Consider the following 19671-nt stretch of genomic DNA (forward strand, 5'->3'; position numbering starts at 1 on the left):
ACATAATATACCTGTTAAATCATACCTCTCTGAACTGACACATATTGTTATAGCATTTATATTCATATTCAAACCTTGAAAGAAAAAAAACTAGAAACTTTAGAAGATAAATTTGATCTTTCCAGGTTTGTGTGTAAGTTTGTGTAAATTGTACTAATCTATAGTGTATTTTGGTATACACTATATAAAGTATATGTGTATAGTAGTATACCACCACTGCACGGTTTATTTGTCCATCTATCTTTCCCTAGACCTTCCCATGGACACCATAATCACGCCAAGGTCAGTAACTGCTGATGCAAGGAGTCCATTACAACCGTAGACAGTTTTCAAAATAAAACATAGTTGAAAAACATCTGGACTTGATTTTAGTGTTCAGACATTCACTTTTTTTTTTATCTCTGCATGAAATGGTTAAATCCAATCCTTATGTGTGGGCCTGCACTTTTTTTTAACAAAGAAAAATAGATTCTTAATATGAGTTTACTGTGTTAGGTCAATACTTCTTAATTTTACTATCTTTGTACATGTTTCTGTTTTGTACCTGTTTTATTTGTTTACCTGACAATGACAAGAAAATCCAGAGGATGCCTTAAAATTAAATCCATGTATAGTTTTTATACATCAAAAGCCAAACTGTCATCACATCCACCCAAAATCTGCGGTGGCAGGTAACTTATCAGGTAATTTATCTACTGGACAATCTCCAAGGAAATCCACAAAAAAAGAAAAAACAAACAGGTTTTCTTGTCTTTCATTTTCTTTTTGCAAATGAAGATACAAAGTTTTATTTGCACACAGACAATAAAGGACATTTCTGAATTCACAGTGTGATGAGAAGTACAGTAACAGATGTCCCAAACATACACAGGAGTATGAATATGAGCCCAGATATACATAAATAAAGAGGAACCAGTTTATCATCTTAGTTTTGCAACAAAAATAATCTATTGTAAACAAAGCTGATAAGGTAAGACTTATATTACCATATTTTCATGTTTTCCCTTTAATATATTCCAGATAATAAGTATATTTTATTAAACAGTACTTGAATCATTGTTGAAAAACTGACTTCTAATTGTTGCCATGCTGCCGTTTATGATAAAACATCTCCATTTGCAGGTGATGTGGGAGGAGAGGGGCTTTTGAGCCGTAATGGTTCTCCAGGTGCCACCAAGGCCACGATATTCTCCTTCTTGGACAACCAGAAAGCCGGGTAAAGAGGCTCCAGGAACTCTGCTTTGTACTCATGGATGAGCGTCATGGTGCCTTCAACACCGTAGAAAGCCAGAAGGCCTTGTGTGTAGTCCACATACACCCCAATACGGGTGAACTTCTCCACATTGAGAGGGGTTTCCACATCACTGTGCCAGGCAGAGAAGGTGCGTCCGTTCCATTGAAGACACCAGGAGAAGTCGTTTCCCGTGATGCAGCTGTTGCTTTCGTTGCCTTTGCGATCAATGCTCTTGTAGGTCAGACCGATGTGTGTGCCCTCGCCGCTGATGTCTACCTCAAAGTAGTGCCGGCCCAGATAGAAGCTCTCTGTGGCCAGAACCTGGCGCCAGTTCTCAAACCGCTCAGGTACATCAGGATAAGGATGCTGCCAGGGTGTGGTGTTAGTCACCTTCCTGTTTTCTTCTGTCAGACGCAGGAACTTGTGAGCTGTGTCAGCGTCGAAACTCACGTTGGCAGCATCTGAGAGAGGAATTTCAAAATGTTTGTTTACTGTGTTCACCCCTGTCTGTTTGTTTGTCAACAGGAATACACAAAAAGTACTGAGCAAATTTGCACCAAACTTGGTGGAGCGATTGAACATGGGCCAGTGACGAACCCATTGCATTTTGGAGCAGATGTAAATCATTTGCTATGAATCTGAATTTTTTTCTATGTAGTCTGGTTTTTCTTGTTTGACACTGGCCTTGGTGGAGGTCTGCCCTCTTTAAGTGCCCCTCTAGTTTCGTTTCTTTTTTCATTTGTATAAAAGCCACAATGAATTGAACAGAAACAAAAATCAAGTAAAAAAGAGGATTTTGTGTTTATTAGGCCTAATGGCTTGGAAACAACAGCCACCAATAATCAATAATCTACTCTCAAATTGCATTAAAAATGCACAGAAACACTGTTGCCTTCAGTTTCTTTCTGTTTATGTGGGATTGAGGGACTTGGACTCATGTCATCAGCATTTTAAAAATCCTGATTTCAACTATCAGTGCTGTATCTCTGTCACACTTACACTTGAGGAAGTCAGCACGTGTCTCTGGATTGGGTATCGTCATGTTCTGTTTTGCTGCGACAATCGCATGAACTGTGGTCTTTATTCCCATTTTGTCTGAAATGGAAGAAAACAGTGTCATAAAATAAAACCCAATTTATCCATGTCCAGTTTGCCTTCAGTTGGCACACAAATGCATCAAGGGAAACAAGTATTGACTGTTTTTCCGCTCCTGTAGGTGACCTGATTTGCGTGGCACACAAAAGAGGTGACTCATGTTGTTCCTCCCCAAACAGTGAGGCATATTTAGACACATGTTATGTCAGGTTAGCTCTAAACAAATGACACAGGCAGAAAATTCTTAACATGTGGTAACATGCCCAGATGTAGGCTAGTATCTGTACATCTGGAATTCGTGTGGGTCCTCCCAGCAGCTGTGCTGTTTGTTCTTACCATTCTTGCATGTCTCTTTGACCTTCTCTATGTACGAAGAGACTAGCATGGCACAGAGCTCCTGCGTGGAGTCAACGATCACACGACTGAAGGGATTCAGACGATCCATCAGGCCAATGTAGACCCCAGGCAGAGAAATATCAGCGGCTTCTTTCTTCCACCCTGAATACTCCTAGAAGACAAACCAGGATCTCAACGCCTGTTTCATGGTCATACTGGCCAAAGTTCGAAAAACCTTACAACTGGTTTTTCTTCTTATATTTTTCATGCACCTAATTGTACTTAGCAAGTACATGACCTTATATTTATATCACATCTCTGTCAGCACATGCCAGGAGTATGTAACAATTATTCCTGATAATATAATATATTAACCATTAAACATGACCTAGACCTGGATAAGCAACAGAAATTGGATGGATTAATGTATGGGTGGATTAATCAATTCAAAGTATTTCATAAATTTGAAGTCCACATAGGAATTTTACAGAAGATCAGAGATTTAGGACAATAGTACTGGGTATTTTTCAGCTAGTTTTGGTTAGTCACATTCAAAAACCTTCAGATAGCCTGACAAACAGTGTCATCCAGGAACAAGAACAAGAGGGTTCTTCCAGCCTTCAGGCATAAATGTATCCTTGGGAACCTGTTGACGGCACCATGTCTCGAGCTTGGTGGTGTTACCTGCAGGAAATCCACATCATTTTTGTTTCTGGAGAGTTTCTCCATCTGTGTCTGGTTCTTCTTCAGCTCTGTGCACCTCTGCTCCAGGTGAACTCGGATGCCCTCAGCCTGCCTCAGCGCCTGCTTCTCCTCACCCTCCAGGATCTCCGTGATCTCCCTCTTGGCCCTCTCCACCACCACTTGCAGCTCCTCAAACTGGCTCTCAATAACCGCTCGCACATCGGTCACCGATTGCTGCAGAATAGTTTTTAAAATTTCACATCACACAGTATGGACTGAAAAGTCTTTACATCCTCAGAGAGAGGAAGGTATGAGTATAAAATATACAGATAACAGCTAGGCCATGCATCAGATCACATGATAGTTGTGTAACTGCAGCTTTACTGAGGGGACACTTCATTGTGTCGCCACCACCTGAAACTACTGTGCATGAAAAACATGGATTTCCTCCCACACCACAGGGAAGCCCTTCAGGTTTAGGTGGCTCTGATACATCAGGAGGATTCTCAAGCCAAAAATAGAACAACTCATTTTCATTTACTCTTGTGACATTCATGTGACACACACACAGTGAGATCAGGCTTGATATTAGTCATAGTTTACCTCTATGGAGACTGTGTTTAGTTGAAGTTTGTTGATGGCATTCTCTGCTGCTGTCACTGTCTTCACCATCTCAGTCTGCTTCTCCCTCAGTTCCTTCTGTGAACATGAGAAGAAGAAAACAGACCTCAGCATGTCTCTGCACAGAAACCACAAACCATGCTGTAATGCTGAAAATATGCCAGATCCTAACACAAGGAAAGAACAAGTATTTGCAAATGTAAACTTCTAAAACTCTGTTGTTTCCTACTTTCCCTTACTCTGTAGCAAGATCACACATCCTGTTATACATTTTCAAAGCACTGACTTTTTTTTAGATTGAAGTCTGAATTCCTCGGGCAGGTCCAGGCGACTCTGGAGCTGAAGCTGGTACTCAAGGAGACTGTTCCATAAGTTTAAACCCTGAGGGAGGCGCTACATTTCCTTTCTTTAATAAAGGGAGACGGGCCATGAAGTCCATGTTAAAAATAAATTCACCTAAAGTTGGTAAAACTGCTATTTAAATAGCCCATGGCTAAAATGTATACTAATAACATACTGAAGAAATTACTATATGCTGGAAAGGGGTGCAGGATGCTCTCTCTCCCAGCTCCTCTTTGTATCGGCTATAGAACTGCTTTTAGGAATATTTAGACAAGAGCCACAAGCTACAAGTGTTAGCTAGTAATGCTAGTCATATATTGCATCATGCACATACAATAAAAGTGCTGAGCCCACATGAACTTATAAGACAGTAACCTGCAGTGATGAGTGTGACAGAAACATCTCAATATATGTAAAAATCAATATAAACTTATTCGCAGACGATGCTGTGTTGCACTTAACCAACTAGGAAATATCAATACCTATTTTGCTTGAAATTTGTCATAGTATTTTGTTGTTTCATCTTAGAAAAAGTATATATAATTTTAATAATAAAATTATAATGAAATAATAATATTATATATTTTTCCCGATATGTACCTGCACTCAACCTCAGTCAGCTGATCTTGAGTTGAACTAAAAGAGGAATGTACATTTTCTGCTGAAATTCAAATTGAAACCCCAGTGACTTTAAAAAGTCTGACCAAAACTAATTTATTATTATCATTCACTCATTTAAGTTTGAACTGCATTTTACTCTCGTTGGTTGTGGTTGAGTTAATTTTCAATAATAAAGAGCTCCAACATAAAATAATTTTCATTATGGATTAACCTGGTGTTTGTTTAGCTGATCAATCTGTTTGGTTTGTAAAATATCCAACAATAATGTTGTTTTGTCCGACAAATAGTTTGGTTTATTGTAATTTAATACAAAGTAAAGCAGAAAATCCTGAGATTTGCGACACTGAATCAATGAAATCTTTATTTAACACCACTAAACTCTGTTCTGAAGGTATTTCAGGAAAGGTTGCAACTTGAGAAATGGATTTACATCTTTTTTCATCATGTTTTTTTTTTTATCTAGGTGGTCACTTAAAGGATTCTGGGACTCAAATGTAATACAGGTTTATGGGCTTATTTAGTTTTGTATTTAGCTACATTTAAACCCCTTCAGTGGACAGTGGCATCAAACAAAGCAGCGGTGTGAGTCATGCAGAGAGTTTTCCAAAAGAACAATTTCTAAAGTGGAACATGAGCACTGAACAGGAACTCATTTCACTCTATTGTCTTCTATGTTTTTCTAAGTGTTGGTATCTGTACTGTGGAAATAAATCTCCCTGAAAGGGAACAGCTGAGAGTTTAAAAGTATGAGCTTCATTTAAATTATTATTATTTCACTTCTTGTTTTCTATTCATATAGAATTTAAGACAAAGCTTTGCAGTAAAGTAAAAATAATATACAATATTCAAGTTGTATTTTCAACTACATTTCCAAATAGCTGTACTGACACTAAGAGCCTCCCTGCACTGTTTGCTCTACAGCTCTAATGAAGCAGTTTGAGGTTTTGCAACAGCACACTCTGCAAATAACAGGTGTAGGCTAAAAGCTACAGATCTCTGCAGGAATGTTGACTGGTATGTCTGAACCTGAGGGTCACGAACTGTCAAAAAGAAGGAGACAAATGACATGTTCACTGAAGCTCAAGCTTTTTCTGTGTCAGAGCAGCTAAATAGATTTCAGTATTAAGTTTCCAGGCCACTGCAAAGCCAAACAATATTGTTAATCAAACAAGGAACGAGCTCAGTAGTTGACCTTTACAGTGGATATTTTTACAGTGGATATGAGTCAGAATTACTGGTTTAATTGGATTAAGTATTCAGAGCTGCATTGTAGGACATGTGAGGACAACTGCAATGCATTTTGGAGACACAGCTCATCCCATTTCCACTGGTGCTGAAGGTTACATCCATCAAAGCCGCTCAGTCAGATGTGAAAACACTAGTGTGGATATTTAAAGGGTCACTGCTGAGCTCCTGAGCTCAAATTACAAATGAATGGAACTTGTTCAATTATATTTTGTCCTTTTGATGTTGAAAACTTTTATTTACTCTAGATTTTTCATGTCCTTTTTATCTGCTCAGACCGTGGTGGAGTCCGCCTTTGCCACACATCAAAAAATAAATAACAAAAGGCAAACACTCAGCGCAGCTGGAGGTAAAAAAACAGACTCAGTCTAAACTGAGAAAACTGTGGATTTATGTTCAAAAATTACTGCAACTCAGAATTATTTCCATTACAGATTACTAATTAATAATTTGTTCACATAAATATCAAAAATGTGTGAAAAATATCCATCACAAGTCCCTGGAGTCAACCAGCAGTCAAAAGCCCAAAGACATTAAACTGACAATGATATAAAACAGAGAAAAACAAAGATTTAGACCCAACTGACGGGTCAGGAAACTTAAAGCAGACCTAAAATAAACCTGAGGGCTGAAGAGGTGATTAAAAGGATGATAAAAAAATTGTCTGTTACAGAAAATTGTATATTTTTTCTGACTTTTTTGGCTTTTTTTCTTGTGAAATATATGTGAACTTTTCTCTAAAAATCCCACAGCAAAGAAGTTTTCACACTGGGCTATAAACAGATTTTTTTTTCTAACTGGACAGTTGTATAGTTGACCGAAGAGGAACGTTGATATCTGGAGGTATGAACATTCAGTTTCGAGGACCTCTAATGAAAGGAAAAGTATCTGAGAACACTTGCCTCTATCTGCCGGCGAGCCTCCACCACAGGGACGGTGTTGTGGCCCCTGTGGTCCTCCGTGACACAGTCCTGACAGATGCAGCAGGCATCAGCGCAGCAGAAAATCTCCAGGGGCCATTTGTGGCTCTCGCAGGTCCTCCTCTCGATGTCCCTGAGCGGCTCCACCAGCCGGTGGTTCTGAAACTTTGGGTTCTCCAGGTGAGGCCGGAGGTGAGCCTCGCAGTACGACACCAGGCAGGTGAGGCAGGATTTGAGGGCCCTGCAGGGGCTCTCGATACATGAATCGCACACCACATCGTCGGGGCCCAAAGGTTCCTCCTTCACCCCTTCCTGCTCTTCTCTTACCTCCTCTTTTGCTCCAGTTTCTGGTTCTTTCTCCTCCTCTGGCTTCTTGGGGTCCTCAGACTCCTTCAGATCCTCTTGGATCTTGATCTCCTCTGTGGTCTTAGGGTCCTGATTTTGCTCTTCTTTGCTGTTAATCACCGGAGCTTCAGCTTTTGTTCCGTTCTGTTTCAGACCATCAGCAGGTTCAGACTTGTCAGGACTCTGCAGACACTTGGGACAGGCTTTGTCCCCGAGGCAGGAGCCGCAGACAGAGTGACCACAGGCCGCCAGTTTGTCTCCACCCAGCACACCTGAGCAGACACCACACAGCTGCTGTTTGGAGGTGGGAGCTGCTTCTACAGCTGCAGTGTCTGCCATGTCTCTAGTCCTGCTCCTGAGCTTCACTTCCACTCTCTTATGCTCTCTGTAAATAACTGGCTGAGCGGCTTTTGTGAGCCGACAGTTCCTGGATCACACTGAAGAAAGCCACACCTAGATGATGTGAACGTCAGTCCAAGTTTTATAGTTTCAGTCTAAATGTTATCCGCCCCCTCAGCACTCACATGCAGCCAGGCAGCCAAGGCAGCAAACAGTGACACACACCCCCTCGCACAATCACTGCCCTCCCCTACCCTGAAGGAAAAGAGAAACCACAGGGCGGAGCTCACACTGTAAACGAGGAACACAGAGGTGTAGAGTTGCATTCCTCCACATGCATTGTGTTTGATCATGGACTGAAACTCACAGACCTTTTCACTCACCACACTGATGACCTCACTGATTGCATTGTTGCTCTGTTGTATCTGATCCAGCAGGACTGATAAAACAGAGGAAATCAGCCTTTTGTCTCTTCAGCTGCTTCCTCTCTTCCACATGTGAGCATTCCTGCTGCTCCGAAACTTCAAGAGGAGAATCCAGTGAAAACGAGTGATTCAGTGAATCAGCAGGACCACGGAGCCAGTTCAGGGCCGACACTGCCACCCAGTGACCAGAGCCAGTGCTCATCAGAGAATCACCCTGAGGGACGTTACCCTCAAGTATGTGTAAATAATAAAGAAACATTTATCAAGTCACTCCTACTCACAGCTGCATGCAGGAACAACTCTCACATGGTCATGTGATCAATCACATGTGCACTCAGCCAATCAGAGACATGGATTTGACCTCTATCTGTCTCATTGTTCGTTTGTTTTTAAATAATCCTCACTTTTTTGTTTTCTGTGAAATACTGTTGTGTTGTTATGGTTCTATAAAGATATTTTATGCTGTAATGACTTTACTTTTACGCTGGATGATGAGTTTTTATTTTATTTTAAACATCAACCAAATAATCTCAGAATGTTGTTTTTAAATGTGCCTTATAAATAACTGACTGATAAATTGAATAAATTGACTGAAATGAACTGAGTTTTTGCTGTGATTATGTTTTTTAAGGTTAATTTATTAGACCGAAATCCCCAATAAAAGATAAACCATAAAACAGGGATGAAATTATATACAAATGGCAGGGATGGTAAAAAAAAAGAGAACTTTATTCTTGGTGTTTGGTCCCTGGAGGAATGCAGAACAGGTGTACATATAATATATTGTTCAGGCTTTCTGCAGGATTCACCAAATTATATTTAAGACCTTGTTTAATATCACAAACATGCAATTTAATATCTTTCCCCCCCCATACTGATTAAAGAATGACAGAAAACCAGTCAGAACAAAAACATCTACAATTATTCAGCTCATTGTTTTGGTCTCCAGCCACAGGCAGGAAACAGTCAGAGATATCGAGGAGCATTTAGCTGCTTAAAAGCCAGATATTTCTCTCAGGAGTTGGTGGAAATCAAATCAGAGCTAAAAGGAGAGTGGAAATTGGACCTACATTCGTTGTGTGTCCAGGAACATGTCATTAAATGTAGATACTGTTGCTCTGCTGGACGTGTGAAGAAGAAACTGTTTGCTTATGATGTCCATGTTGTGTTTATAGCTTATTCTGCTGCCCCCAAGTGGCCAAACATCAATGAACACTTCATTATAGTGTTTAGTCTTGTGGTTTATTATAGTATATGTTTTTTAGTGAAAAATGAAATATAATAAATTCTTTTATTCTGAAATGTGTGAGTGTGTGTGTGTTTCAATCATAGTTACCTGTAGGTTTCAAAGAAATCATGGATTGTATTATTTTTTATTCTATAAATACACAATAATTGATTTCATCACAAATGTGAATCAGAGAACATCTTAATGCAGATGTTTAGATACTGGATTATATGAGACACAATGATGAAAATTCATGTCACAATTATTATCATATAAAAAACACACTGAGACACCTCTATGTCCTCACGTAGTGGATGGACGTGGACGTGCTTCTGAGGTGTGGACACAGGAAATTAAACACTTGCATTGATAAAAACAAGAACATCTGTAAGTAGAGGAGACCGGGGCCTGCCTCAGTGAGCAGGTTCAGTGGACTAGTGTCAGTTAAGAGAAGGATTTGTACAGATAGTGTTAAAGGAATAGTTTGGCATTCTGGGAAATATTCTTATTTTCTTTTTTTGCTGAGAGTTAGGCGAGATGACTTTCATGTCTGTGCAGTCAGGAGGTGATTCGCTACAGTCTGTCTGCCTATGTAATTCCCTGAATGTCCGAACTGATAATTATTATGATGCTGTTCATGATGACTATGCAGAAACAAGTTTGATTTTGGAGCAGATCCTAAAGCACAATGTTCTGATTTATTTGATTGTAGCTTTGAAAAATGGGGAAAGTGTAATAAAGCCTATAAGATACTGTAAATGTTCAGCAATTTGTAGCATGTTTGGTCACTTTCTCTGCAGTTGTGCTTAGTGTAAACTGAATTAATATTTGATTTTTTTTTGCTGCTCCAATGAATAAAGTTCCCAGTGGTGACAGGTAATTGTAATTATTTTTAGTCCATTTCTGCAGAACGATGCATGTTTTATATTGTGAAAATAAAACCCGCTGCTCACTCTGCATTAATATCTCATTAAACACGATCCTCTGAATCTCTTGATGTCACTGCAGCAGCGTTATGAAACCAGTTATCCAGGACTACCAGGAACCTGATACAGAGCCTAAATAAGTTGAACTTGCTTCATGAGACAGACCCCAGGTCAGTTTTTCTGTGACTTGTAATGCAGCAGTGATTAAACCTAATCAAGACTTTGATTGATTGACTTTTCTTTGTGCTCTTTGTTCAGTTAATTCAATCATTTAAAAATAATAATCATGAGAACATTGTGTTAGTTGAACTACAACATAAACCTTCACTGTGACGTGTTGATTCAGACTCATGTAAGTTCGAGGTCAAACCTGGACCGTGGAGGTTGTAGCATGACAGCAGAAAATGCACTTAAAACCCTGAAGCTTGTGCTTTTTGAACAGCAGCAGCAGCAGTCACTAGTCTGAACAGTTCATGGTCATCACTGCACCCCCACCAGCTCTGTGATGGGAGGAGCGAACACCATCAGCTCCTGGTATCTGTGGAAGAAGAAGTTCAGGCGAGAGAGGTAGCTGTCCTCCTGGTATGGAAGCTGTTTTTCAGTCAGATACTTGGACACGACAGGCTTCACCTGGAGAAGGTGAGAGGAGAGGCACAGGGGCAGTTTAATGATGAGGGTATCAGGAAAAACCTGTCAAATGTGGTTCAAAACAATCACTGATTAACTGATGGATTAATCAACTAAGCACTGCAGCTCTGACTGTTATCCTCTGCACTTGAATGGCATTGTGGTCTTAAATGGATATTGATTGTACAAAGTTTATTTTAGATTATTTAAAGTTAAAGAGACAGATTTTTTAAATTCCTGACTGTGGTTCCTAGTATGATTCCTACAATTCCCATGATGCACCTGGTTAACTCAAAGTCCTCATCACCACTTTGTAAAACAGGCTTTCTGTAAACAGTTTTCAAAGGCTGAGTAATAGTAGAGGTTTTCCAGGGAGGCGTCAATGTCAGTGGAACCAATGTGGAGAGGAACTAAAGTTAACCAGTAAACAAAGAAACAAAAGCACTTTGACAGATTTGTGACAGGGTGAGTCTCCACAAACATGAGCAAGAGTCAAGAAAACATAAAGTTTAGAGTGTGTGTGGAGGGGATGCTTTGTCTTCGTCCAAAAACTGGTGGTTTGTGCAAAGTTTGTGCAAACAGTGGTTACATATGGTGAAAGGAAATCTGCAGCACAGCTTTTGACCGGGATATATTTCATTAAAATAAAACTGAACCTATTAATTGGTTTTCAGATGGCAGCAGGAGGAGGCATGATAAAAAAATAATTTAAGATGTGATCAACAAAACAGACATTACCTGTAGTGATAATAATTAACATACCCACTTGATGAAAACGATCATTGGAAATGTCATTAAATGAGCACCACATTAAAATGAAAGTGTGTGTACTAAGTGCACTGTAATCACAACAACACAGCAACAACAAGCTGTTTAGATACATACACAGTTTATCACTAGGTGCAACACTTTTTCTCATAATAACCAATTAAAAACTGATCATTACTGTTACTACAGGAATTATTATATTTACATTATGCATATAAAGCATGTACATATTTATATATATGTACCCTGCCATAATTGCCAGATAATTACTGCAGCTATTGTTGAACTCATTTCACTCATGTAATTACAAAGCAATGATTACAATGTTAACCTCCATCTGTGCTGCAACAGCCTTCTGTCATGGTTGTGTGTTTTGTTTTCCCACCTTTAAGCACATGTTATCGGACAGGAAGGGGAACAGATGGTGCTCCACGTGGCAGTTGATAAGTGAGTGTCCAAAGGTCCAGTCTAGCACAGGGTTCCGGGGCAGGTTCAGGACTCCGTGGGTCATCTGGTAGATCCTCTTTGGTCGACGGGTCGGGGAGAACATGGGGAGGCCGATGTGCTGCGGATTACACACAGTTTGGTTTAGTTGGACAATGAATGTCTATGCGCAACCTAATAGAGAAAACGCAAGGTCCATTTAGCAGCTGTTCTGGAGCTTTTCATCATATCACATGACTTTCCTCGGCGGATGTTGAAGTTTAAAATTTCACCTTCAACTCAATTTGATAAATAATGAGAGGAAAACACTAAGTAAAGCTGCAGCTCCGACTCACAGCAGGTGAGTTTATATCAACCTGTTCCAATTTGCACCAATAAAAACGCTTGGGATCAGGTCATAATCAATACTTTAAGGCCCTTAACATTTCCACTGAGGATGTGACTGAAGTGATGCAGATTCCAAAACAAATTTACTCCTGTTTGCATCTCCACAAAGCACCTGATACACCTGGAACACTGGGAAGCCAGCTGCAGCTGGTAAATCAAGAACCAGGTCAATAGAACTGGATTTCAGTTCCCCGAATTTCAATGTTTGTTTGGTCTCATTCATAAAAAGAGTTTTAGCAAACACTGTTTTCAAATGAGACACTAGAGTCAACCAAACCAAAGGTTATCCTCGGTTAGAAAACACAGAGGATCATTAAGTTCAGGGGGACGACAGATAAGACACCAGCCAACAACAGCACCAGCAGACAGGAGAGAACAGGTCCTCAGTTTCACCCCCCCACGGAGAACAAACATTTCCCTCTGTTACACCCTCCACTTCACATCAAGAACCTGTGATTTCTAATCCACCTCCGCACACTTTGATCAGAACAATGCACAATGACCTGCAGGACTCTGGCTCCATGTGGGAAAATCATGCATGAATTGTTCCTTTTTATCCCTTCAGTTCACTGACCGGTCCGATCTATGAGAAACACAATGCTGCATTCTGCCCCAGAGTCTCCACAGGCTTTTTCCAACAAGAGGTGATCTCACAATGAAGAGACGCAGCCAGTAAATCTGTGAGGGGTGAACACATGTGCTTGCTTTTATCTGAGGGACATTTTTTGTATATTTCTTTTCAACCTTCTTAAAATAAATGAGAACAAGTCTCCAGCCATTAATTCATAACATTCAAGTCCAAGAAAGAAAAGAAAGACATTCATACTGTGATTGTTGGACTAATTTCTGTTCTGCAGAGTCTCCTGATCACTGCATGTATGTGCAGCCATAGAACACATTACAAACCTCTACACATGCAAACAACCTGACTGAGTTATTACAGCACAACATTTAACTCCATTCATCTAATCCTCTAACAAACAATATTTTCCATAATGTCATTTTGACATTTTTGTGATCAACTATTAGTTATTGTTGTTGTTGGCTAGTTTGTTTTTCTTGTTCTTCTTCTCTCTCTTTCTTTCCGTTTGTGCACTGGCTGTTGTTTTTGTCTTTAACTTGTTTGTCCATTCTTGTGCTTTTCACATTGTTACTTTTTTGTCACAAAGCAAAATGATAAATTAAAAAACCTGATGAGCACATTGAGATTCTGACATTAGCATTTAGCTAAAAGTGCTGCCGTGTATCAGTAGAACCTCACAGAGCTGCTAACACGGCTAACATGGCTAACATGGCTAACATGGCTATGCGTATGTAGTGTTTCCAGCTGCAGAGTAAGGATGTCATGCATGTGAAAAATCTCTGGATGTTTACTAGATAAGCGAGACTTTCTTAACAAGCGGAACTAGAAATACTCAACTGTCCCACAATGCACTGCGTCCCTGGACCCAGGGTTTTAAGGTAGAGTACAGTGACTCTCCCCTGATCTCTGAAAACATTGCAGCAGATAAACAAACAGTCTTATGAGCAAAAATTACAACAGCTTGTTTTAAAATTCCTTCTGGTCGTCACTGTCGCCGACTTTATCATTCATTTACTAGGTGCTTTGCTTTAGGCTCTAGATTCATGGAGTATGTAGTAGGCACTATGTTCTGAACATGGACTTGTCTTGTTTAAGGAACAGACAGAGCATGTGCAGTGCAGCAGACCTGCAGCAGGTATTCCTCACCTGGAAAATGTTGACATGGATGTACGGCACAGAGAACATTGCTCTGCAGATGAGCATGCAGAGCAAGGTGCTGAGGGGGGACTTGAACCCGGAGACGTGGATCAGCAGCCAGTACTGAGAATACAGACCCAGCGTCACCATCAGGATGGTCCTGACGATGTGGGCCGAGGAATGTCCTTTGAGATGAGCTGCAAAAGCAGAGAATCAGAAACCATCACACCTGTGAGAATGAACTCACACCTGAGTGGTGGAGGCGAGGTGACACAGGAGCCTGAGCAGGATCTGAAGGTAAGAAATCTGTCTCAACTTTATGCTGATAGTCACATTGGATGTAGAAATATTTGAGTAAACACCTAAACCATCTGTCTGTCTTTGGTCCTTTGGCGCCTCTTACCGAGTGCAACAAGCGGAGTGATGATGGGTACGGCCAGGGGGGCTAAGAACAGGTAGACAGTGCGAGGCAGGAAGGGGACCTTCCACACGCTGGAGTCACCCAGTCCAATGACATTAGTATGAGCATGATGCATCTTAATGTGTCCCTGCACGCCGGCCCGCGCCGAGAACGAGCCACAGATCTGAGTGGGTGGAGGACACAAACACACACACACACACAGATGGGCATGTGTATGAAAACCATCACTGATGCAACACATAAAACAATCAATGAAAAATGAACATGCAGGAAACTCAATACTGATATTGACTGACTTTATCCCAGTTTGAAGTTTTTTCCATTTGCTTTTAAAAGCAGCTAATAACAGGCTGAAGACAAAGAACAGCAAAGCTCAACATGGCTTCTTGTTTACACAAAGAGCCACTGAGTAAATGTCCCAAGTCACAGGTTCAAAAGTTCACTGAACTGAGTGCTCTGGTCCTGACGCATCAAAGGTGTTCACAGATTTAATATCCTGATTTGCAGACGCACTCTTGTAGATATTTTTCTTTCCAAGGTCAAACATGAGCTGGCAGCAGATGATCCTATCTATCTATCTATCTATCTATCTATCTATCTATCTATCTATCTATCTATCTATCTATCTATTGCTTTGCCTGGGGTGTTTAATGATAGCCTTCAGTTTATTTCTGAACATCTCACCTCGATGAAGAAGACGGCCCAGAACTTCCCCCAGGCCTGCGACTCACTCAGCGCCCCGTGGCTGGCCAGATGTGTCCCTTTGATGGTGATGACAGCGTGAGCTACGCCCATCAGCAGCATGCCCGCCGAAAACCACAGGATCTGAGAGGAGGACAGCAGCAGGAAGGCTGCAAGACGGGGAACAGCAACGGCGTTTAAACTGCTTCTAAGTTTAAATAGGTGAGTTATTGATGTCTTGACCTTGGCAGCAGGGCTCAGGACGTTATCACTGACTCATAGTCTTACATATATTCAGTCTTTTGCTGCTCGTATTTACCACTCTTACATTTTATTGTCATTGTTTATCTTTTCTAAATGTGAGCTGGATGTGACCTCTGACCTCTTACAGTTACAGACTAAAAGTATATGAGGCTGTAGCAGAAAAACTAACTTGCTCAGTTGATGACAAATGGAGACAATAGAGCAAATTATAAAAGTTTGGTCTGAAGTTTTGGCAAAGCTGTATCACCAACTGGGCCCAAAAGCCCCAGATTTACTACGAATCATTGAGTATGAAATGAGTCATAACATGACTCATAATCTTGGTTTAAGAGCTCAGTTCGTATTTTAATTAGTTTTAATGGTTTTAATCACATTTCTTACTGTTGTTTTCAGTGTGTCAAGTTATCAACACACAGAAAAGTAGTGTAGTAAGTAGTGTAGTAATTTTGTGTCTTCTTGTGGTTGTCTTGCATCACTTTTTTGTTGTTTTACACCTCATTTTGGTCAGCTCTTTGACTTTCAGATGAGAAATATTAACAGTCACGTCATATGGAAGCTGTGGTCTCGATGTCCCCTGACCTTGGATCCATGCATCCACTGAGAAATGTATCTGAATCTGTGTTAAACCTACAGACCAAGTGACCGACTTTGCTGTCAGTGACGCTGCTGTGTGACTAAAAACACACAGTCCTGCGTCTCTTATCTGTGAGCCCCCACCCAGTCATCCCGGAGCTGCGGCTGTGTGACTTTGAACCGAGACGTGCAGGAAGATCAGGTGAAAGACAGAAACTTTATCCCTCACTGGAGGTGCTGCTCTGAGTCCGACACCACCTCAGCGCAGGGGGGGGGGGTCCTGCATGATTACATCACTGTGGACCGTTTTTATTTACATAAACACCTGCAGTTCAGGAAATTGATAACTTTGTCCTGCATTCAACTTCATTCAACTGCATTCAGTGTCTGATTCAGTCCAATATTTATACAAACTGCTGGATAATAAAATGACCTCAGTCTGATCACATTAAATAATGAATGAAATGCAGCATCAGTGAGTCTGTATTTAACTCTAATAACCCTGCTACACCCAGTGAAGCTTCTCTGGCTTTTCCTGACAGGTTTTAGGTGACATGTTTTCCTCCTAACCCAATAAAACAGTGCTAATATACTCCACCTCCGATTTCAAAGCAGCCTATTTCGAGGTGATAAGTCACAAGCTCGGTGATACACAATGACAGATGCCACCGCAGCCCCACTCTGCAACTCAATTCAACCCTGAAGTCAACATTGCTTCGGCAGGAATAAAAATTTAAAGGAGTCAATTAAAAAATAGCAGCTGCTGTTGCTCCAGCATTAAGAATGCAGCGGCAGGCAGTGTGAAGCGCAGACACTTCGACAAGTCTGGATCACAAATCAAGCTTGAAGCAGGTGTGCTGTGGTGCTGCTAAGAGTTGTCACTTCCAAGATCGAGTGACACGAGGCACAATGGACACCAGCTCTAATTGAGGTCAGTCGCTGACCACCAGTGACCCAGATACACGGGAACCATGGGATACCGTGAATGTGCAAACCAGTTGTGACAAGTGAGGGGAGACGGTGAGAACGAGCGGCAGCTTCAGTTCATGGTTGGAAAGTTATCAAGATTCAGAATTAGAGCTGAAATGATGAGTCTGTTTTATACTTCAACATAAGTCGATTACTTAAGTTGAACATTAACTGGCAACAATTTTGATAATATATATATATATATATATATATATATATTTTTATTTTTTTATTTTTTATTTTTTATTTTTTTAAATTCTACTAAGCTCAAGGTTCTCATATGTGAATATTTTATGGTTTTCTTTGTCTTCTATGACAGTAAACTGAATAATTTGAGGTTTAGGATAAAATAAGAACTTTGAAGATATCAGCATGGGCTTTGGCAGTTTATGACTGACATTTTTATTGACAAAATTAATCATTTTTGCAGAGAAAATAATTAGGAGATTAATCAATAATGAAAACAATCATTAGTTGGAATCTTGGTCACACAAATAATGTAATTCCAAGACATCATTTGGGCTTAAGGGGATTGAAATGAGCTACTTTATGCTGTTTTCTGAGAGTTTATAGACGTATTATTGATAATTGATAAATTAAGCAATGGTGAAAAGGATCTTTAACTGCAGCTGTAAGAGACAGTTATCTTGTGTTCTTCAGTATTAATTCATTGTAGAAGCAATATAACATCTGTGATTTAAGTTAATAAAAAAAAAAAAACATGTATATTTAATCTTGATTTTAGCATGACACAGAGGTGAGCCACGATCCCAGCAGCTGTCTGAAGTTTTCTTACCCGGAGGCAGACAGAGGAATGCTGCTGCCAGGATGCTGCAGTCGATCCCCCTCCTCTCCCACCAGCTGCTCTCCTTCACCATCGTCTGCACCAGCCTCGTCAGCTCCATCATCAGCGTCTCTTTCTCCCCCTCTTCCCCACCTGTCCCTGCATTCTTCCTCCACTCTCCCTTCATGTCTCCACTGCTGCGCTCTCCTGAATCACCCCTCCTCTTGACTAACATCCCCCCCCTGCTCTCACTGCGTCCTTCCCTCCACTCCTCCGGTACATTCTGCATGTCAGTTGCCTCTGCTGATGAACCGGCTCAAAACAAAAAGTCACCGTGCAGGTTGTGTCCTCTTGCAGGCAGCTGGTGCTAAATGCTGCACAGTCCACAGGTCAAAGTTAGCATTGCGAAAGTCCTTATTGGTTTGAAGCATTGTCAGAGAAGCCCAGCCCCCTTCCTGCTACTTCAAGAGCCTCGTGGAACCTCCTCTCTTACCTCCTCCTCCTCATCTCTCTTCCTCTTCCTCTCCTCTGTTCCCCCCCTTGTCAGCTGACTCTTGATGCAGTCCAGCAGCAGAGGAATTTATTGTCCCATGGCATGAAGATGTAAGTCTGCCATGTGATGTTATGGATCCACAAATCCTCACACAAGCAGCCACACAAAACTGCAGCTGCTCAGCCCGGAGTCGACTTCTCCCTCCTCTCTGGTGTCTCATACATTCTGCATGTCGTTCACCCCCCTTGTGTTTCTTTGTGTCAGCTCCTCTCCCCCTCCCATCTCTGTAACCTTGGCAAATGTCCTGGGAAAGAAGAGGGAAAAAAGGGGGCTGAGAGAAGTGGATTAACAGTGGCTGTTCAGTTGTTTCTTCACTGGGGGAAAGGTTCAGAATGAAGAGGAGAAGATGCTGGTGTGCAGAAATGTACCCTGATAGATGGGGTGTGTTTATGTGTTGGCACAGGTGAGAGTACATGTGAGTTGCGTCCATATATCTGGTGTCGGTGCTGCTTTTTTTTCTGGACAGAGACCAGTGTTCTGGGCTCGAGGCCATGCTGACTGCAGTGTGCTCTTTAAAGATAGGGTGTGTGCATTTTTTACTCCAGCAGACACTGCAGGGAGGGGAACATATGAACACCAGGCAGTCTGACAGCTCGGCTTACATCCTCCCACACAAGCACTAATCGGCTGTCAGTGTCAGGCCTTTTTGTCCAGAGAAGGGCACATATTAAAGGGTGCAGAGGCGTAGCATGGAGCTGCAACAATTCTGATAATTGATTTAGCATTTAAGACCTATTTTCAAGACAAAATACCAAAAAATGCTGTTTTCAGCTTTTTGAATCATTAAGATTTGATGCTTTCCATTGTAAGGTGAATATATTTTGGTTCTGGACTCTTGCAAGAACTATACATTTGAAGACATCAGCTTGGATAGAGGTGAAAGATGTTGTGAACATAATACTTAGGTAAATGTAGCAATACCACAGCACAGAAATACTAGTTAAAGTCATGCATTGTTGTGTAAAGGTGGAACTAATTTTAATGACTTTAAATACTGCAAATTTCCCCTGAGATCAATAAAGCTGCATCTTAACTAATAATAAGAGTTACATCATAATTTATTTGTTGATCATATTTTATATTATTAATCTGAATCTCCAAAGTAAATAAAGTTATCAA

The 19671-nt window shown here is 40.8% G+C and overlaps 2 protein-coding genes and 1 long non-coding RNA gene across 5 annotated transcripts; 1 reads left to right on the plus strand and 2 right to left on the minus strand.

The window, feature by feature from the left end:
* Window positions 1-738: 738 nt before the first annotated feature.
* trim16 (tripartite motif containing 16) lies at window positions 739-8523 on the minus strand. 2 transcript variants are annotated; one of them, XM_071463017.1, is made up of 7 exons: window positions 7199-7912; window positions 7081-7117; window positions 3953-4048; window positions 3350-3583; window positions 2666-2837; window positions 2234-2329; window positions 957-1695 (listed from the first exon to the last, which is right to left on the minus strand). In XM_071463017.1, the coding sequence occupies exons 1-7, from the start codon at window positions 7780-7782 to the stop codon at window positions 1097-1099; spliced, it is 1818 nt and encodes a 605-aa protein (XP_071319118.1). In that variant the 5' UTR covers window positions 7783-7912; the 3' UTR covers window positions 957-1096. The 2 variants fall into 2 exon arrangements, with proteins under 2 accessions (XP_071319117.1, XP_071319118.1); XM_071463016.1 differs by having other exon boundaries at window positions 739-1695; window positions 7081-8523.
* Window positions 8524-9561: 1038 nt separating this feature from the next.
* fads6 (fatty acid desaturase 6) lies at window positions 9562-18814 on the minus strand. Its single transcript, XM_071462230.1, has 6 exons — window positions 18012-18814; window positions 15413-15579; window positions 14711-14891; window positions 14317-14504; window positions 12142-12321; window positions 9562-10991 (listed from the first exon to the last, which is right to left on the minus strand). The coding sequence occupies exons 1-6, from the start codon at window positions 18286-18288 to the stop codon at window positions 10842-10844; spliced, it is 1143 nt and encodes a 380-aa protein (XP_071318331.1). The 5' UTR covers window positions 18289-18814; the 3' UTR covers window positions 9562-10841.
* On the plus strand, window positions 15509-19592 carry LOC139608456 (uncharacterized). 2 transcript variants are annotated; one of them, XR_011685032.1, is made up of 3 exons: window positions 15509-15631; window positions 16307-17266; window positions 17961-19592. It is a non-coding gene; the product is annotated as an uncharacterized lncRNA (long non-coding RNA). The 2 variants fall into 2 exon arrangements; XR_011685031.1 differs by lacking the exon at window positions 15509-15631 and having other exon boundaries at window positions 16108-17266.
* Window positions 19593-19671: the final 79 nt, after the last annotated feature.

Source organism: Trachinotus anak, unplaced genomic scaffold, assembly GCF_046630095.1.
Source record: "Trachinotus anak isolate AG129_WGS33_773 ecotype Australia unplaced genomic scaffold, CSIRO_AGI_Tana_v1 ptg000025l, whole genome shotgun sequence".
NCBI classification, from domain to species: Eukaryota; Metazoa; Chordata; class Actinopteri; order Carangiformes; family Carangidae; genus Trachinotus; species Trachinotus anak.

Excerpts from the sequence above, each read along its gene's own strand:
- trim16 (XM_071463016.1), bottom strand. The coding sequence starts at position 7,782 with ATGGCAGACACTGCAGCTGTAGAAGCAGCTCCCACCTCCAAACAGCAG. Across the intron at positions 4,049-7,080 it reads AGGCTCGCCGGCAGATAGAG|AAGGAACTGAGGGAGAAGCA; the intron begins GCAAGTGTTCTC and ends TCATGTTCACAG. Across the intron at positions 2,838-3,349 it reads ATGATGTGGATTTCCTGCAG|GAGTATTCAGGGTGGAAGAA; the intron begins GTAACACCACCA and ends TTTGTCTTCTAG.
- fads6 (XM_071462230.1), bottom strand. The coding sequence starts at position 18,288 with ATGCAGAATGTACCGGAGGAGTGGAGGGAAGGACGCAGTGAGAGCAGG. Across the intron at positions 14,892-15,412 it reads GGGCCGTCTTCTTCATCGAG|ATCTGTGGCTCGTTCTCGGC; the intron begins GTGAGATGTTCA and ends CCACCCACTCAG. Across the intron at positions 12,322-14,316 it reads TCCATGTCAACATTTTCCAG|CACATCGGCCTCCCCATGTT; the intron begins GTGAGGAATACC and ends TGTAATCCGCAG.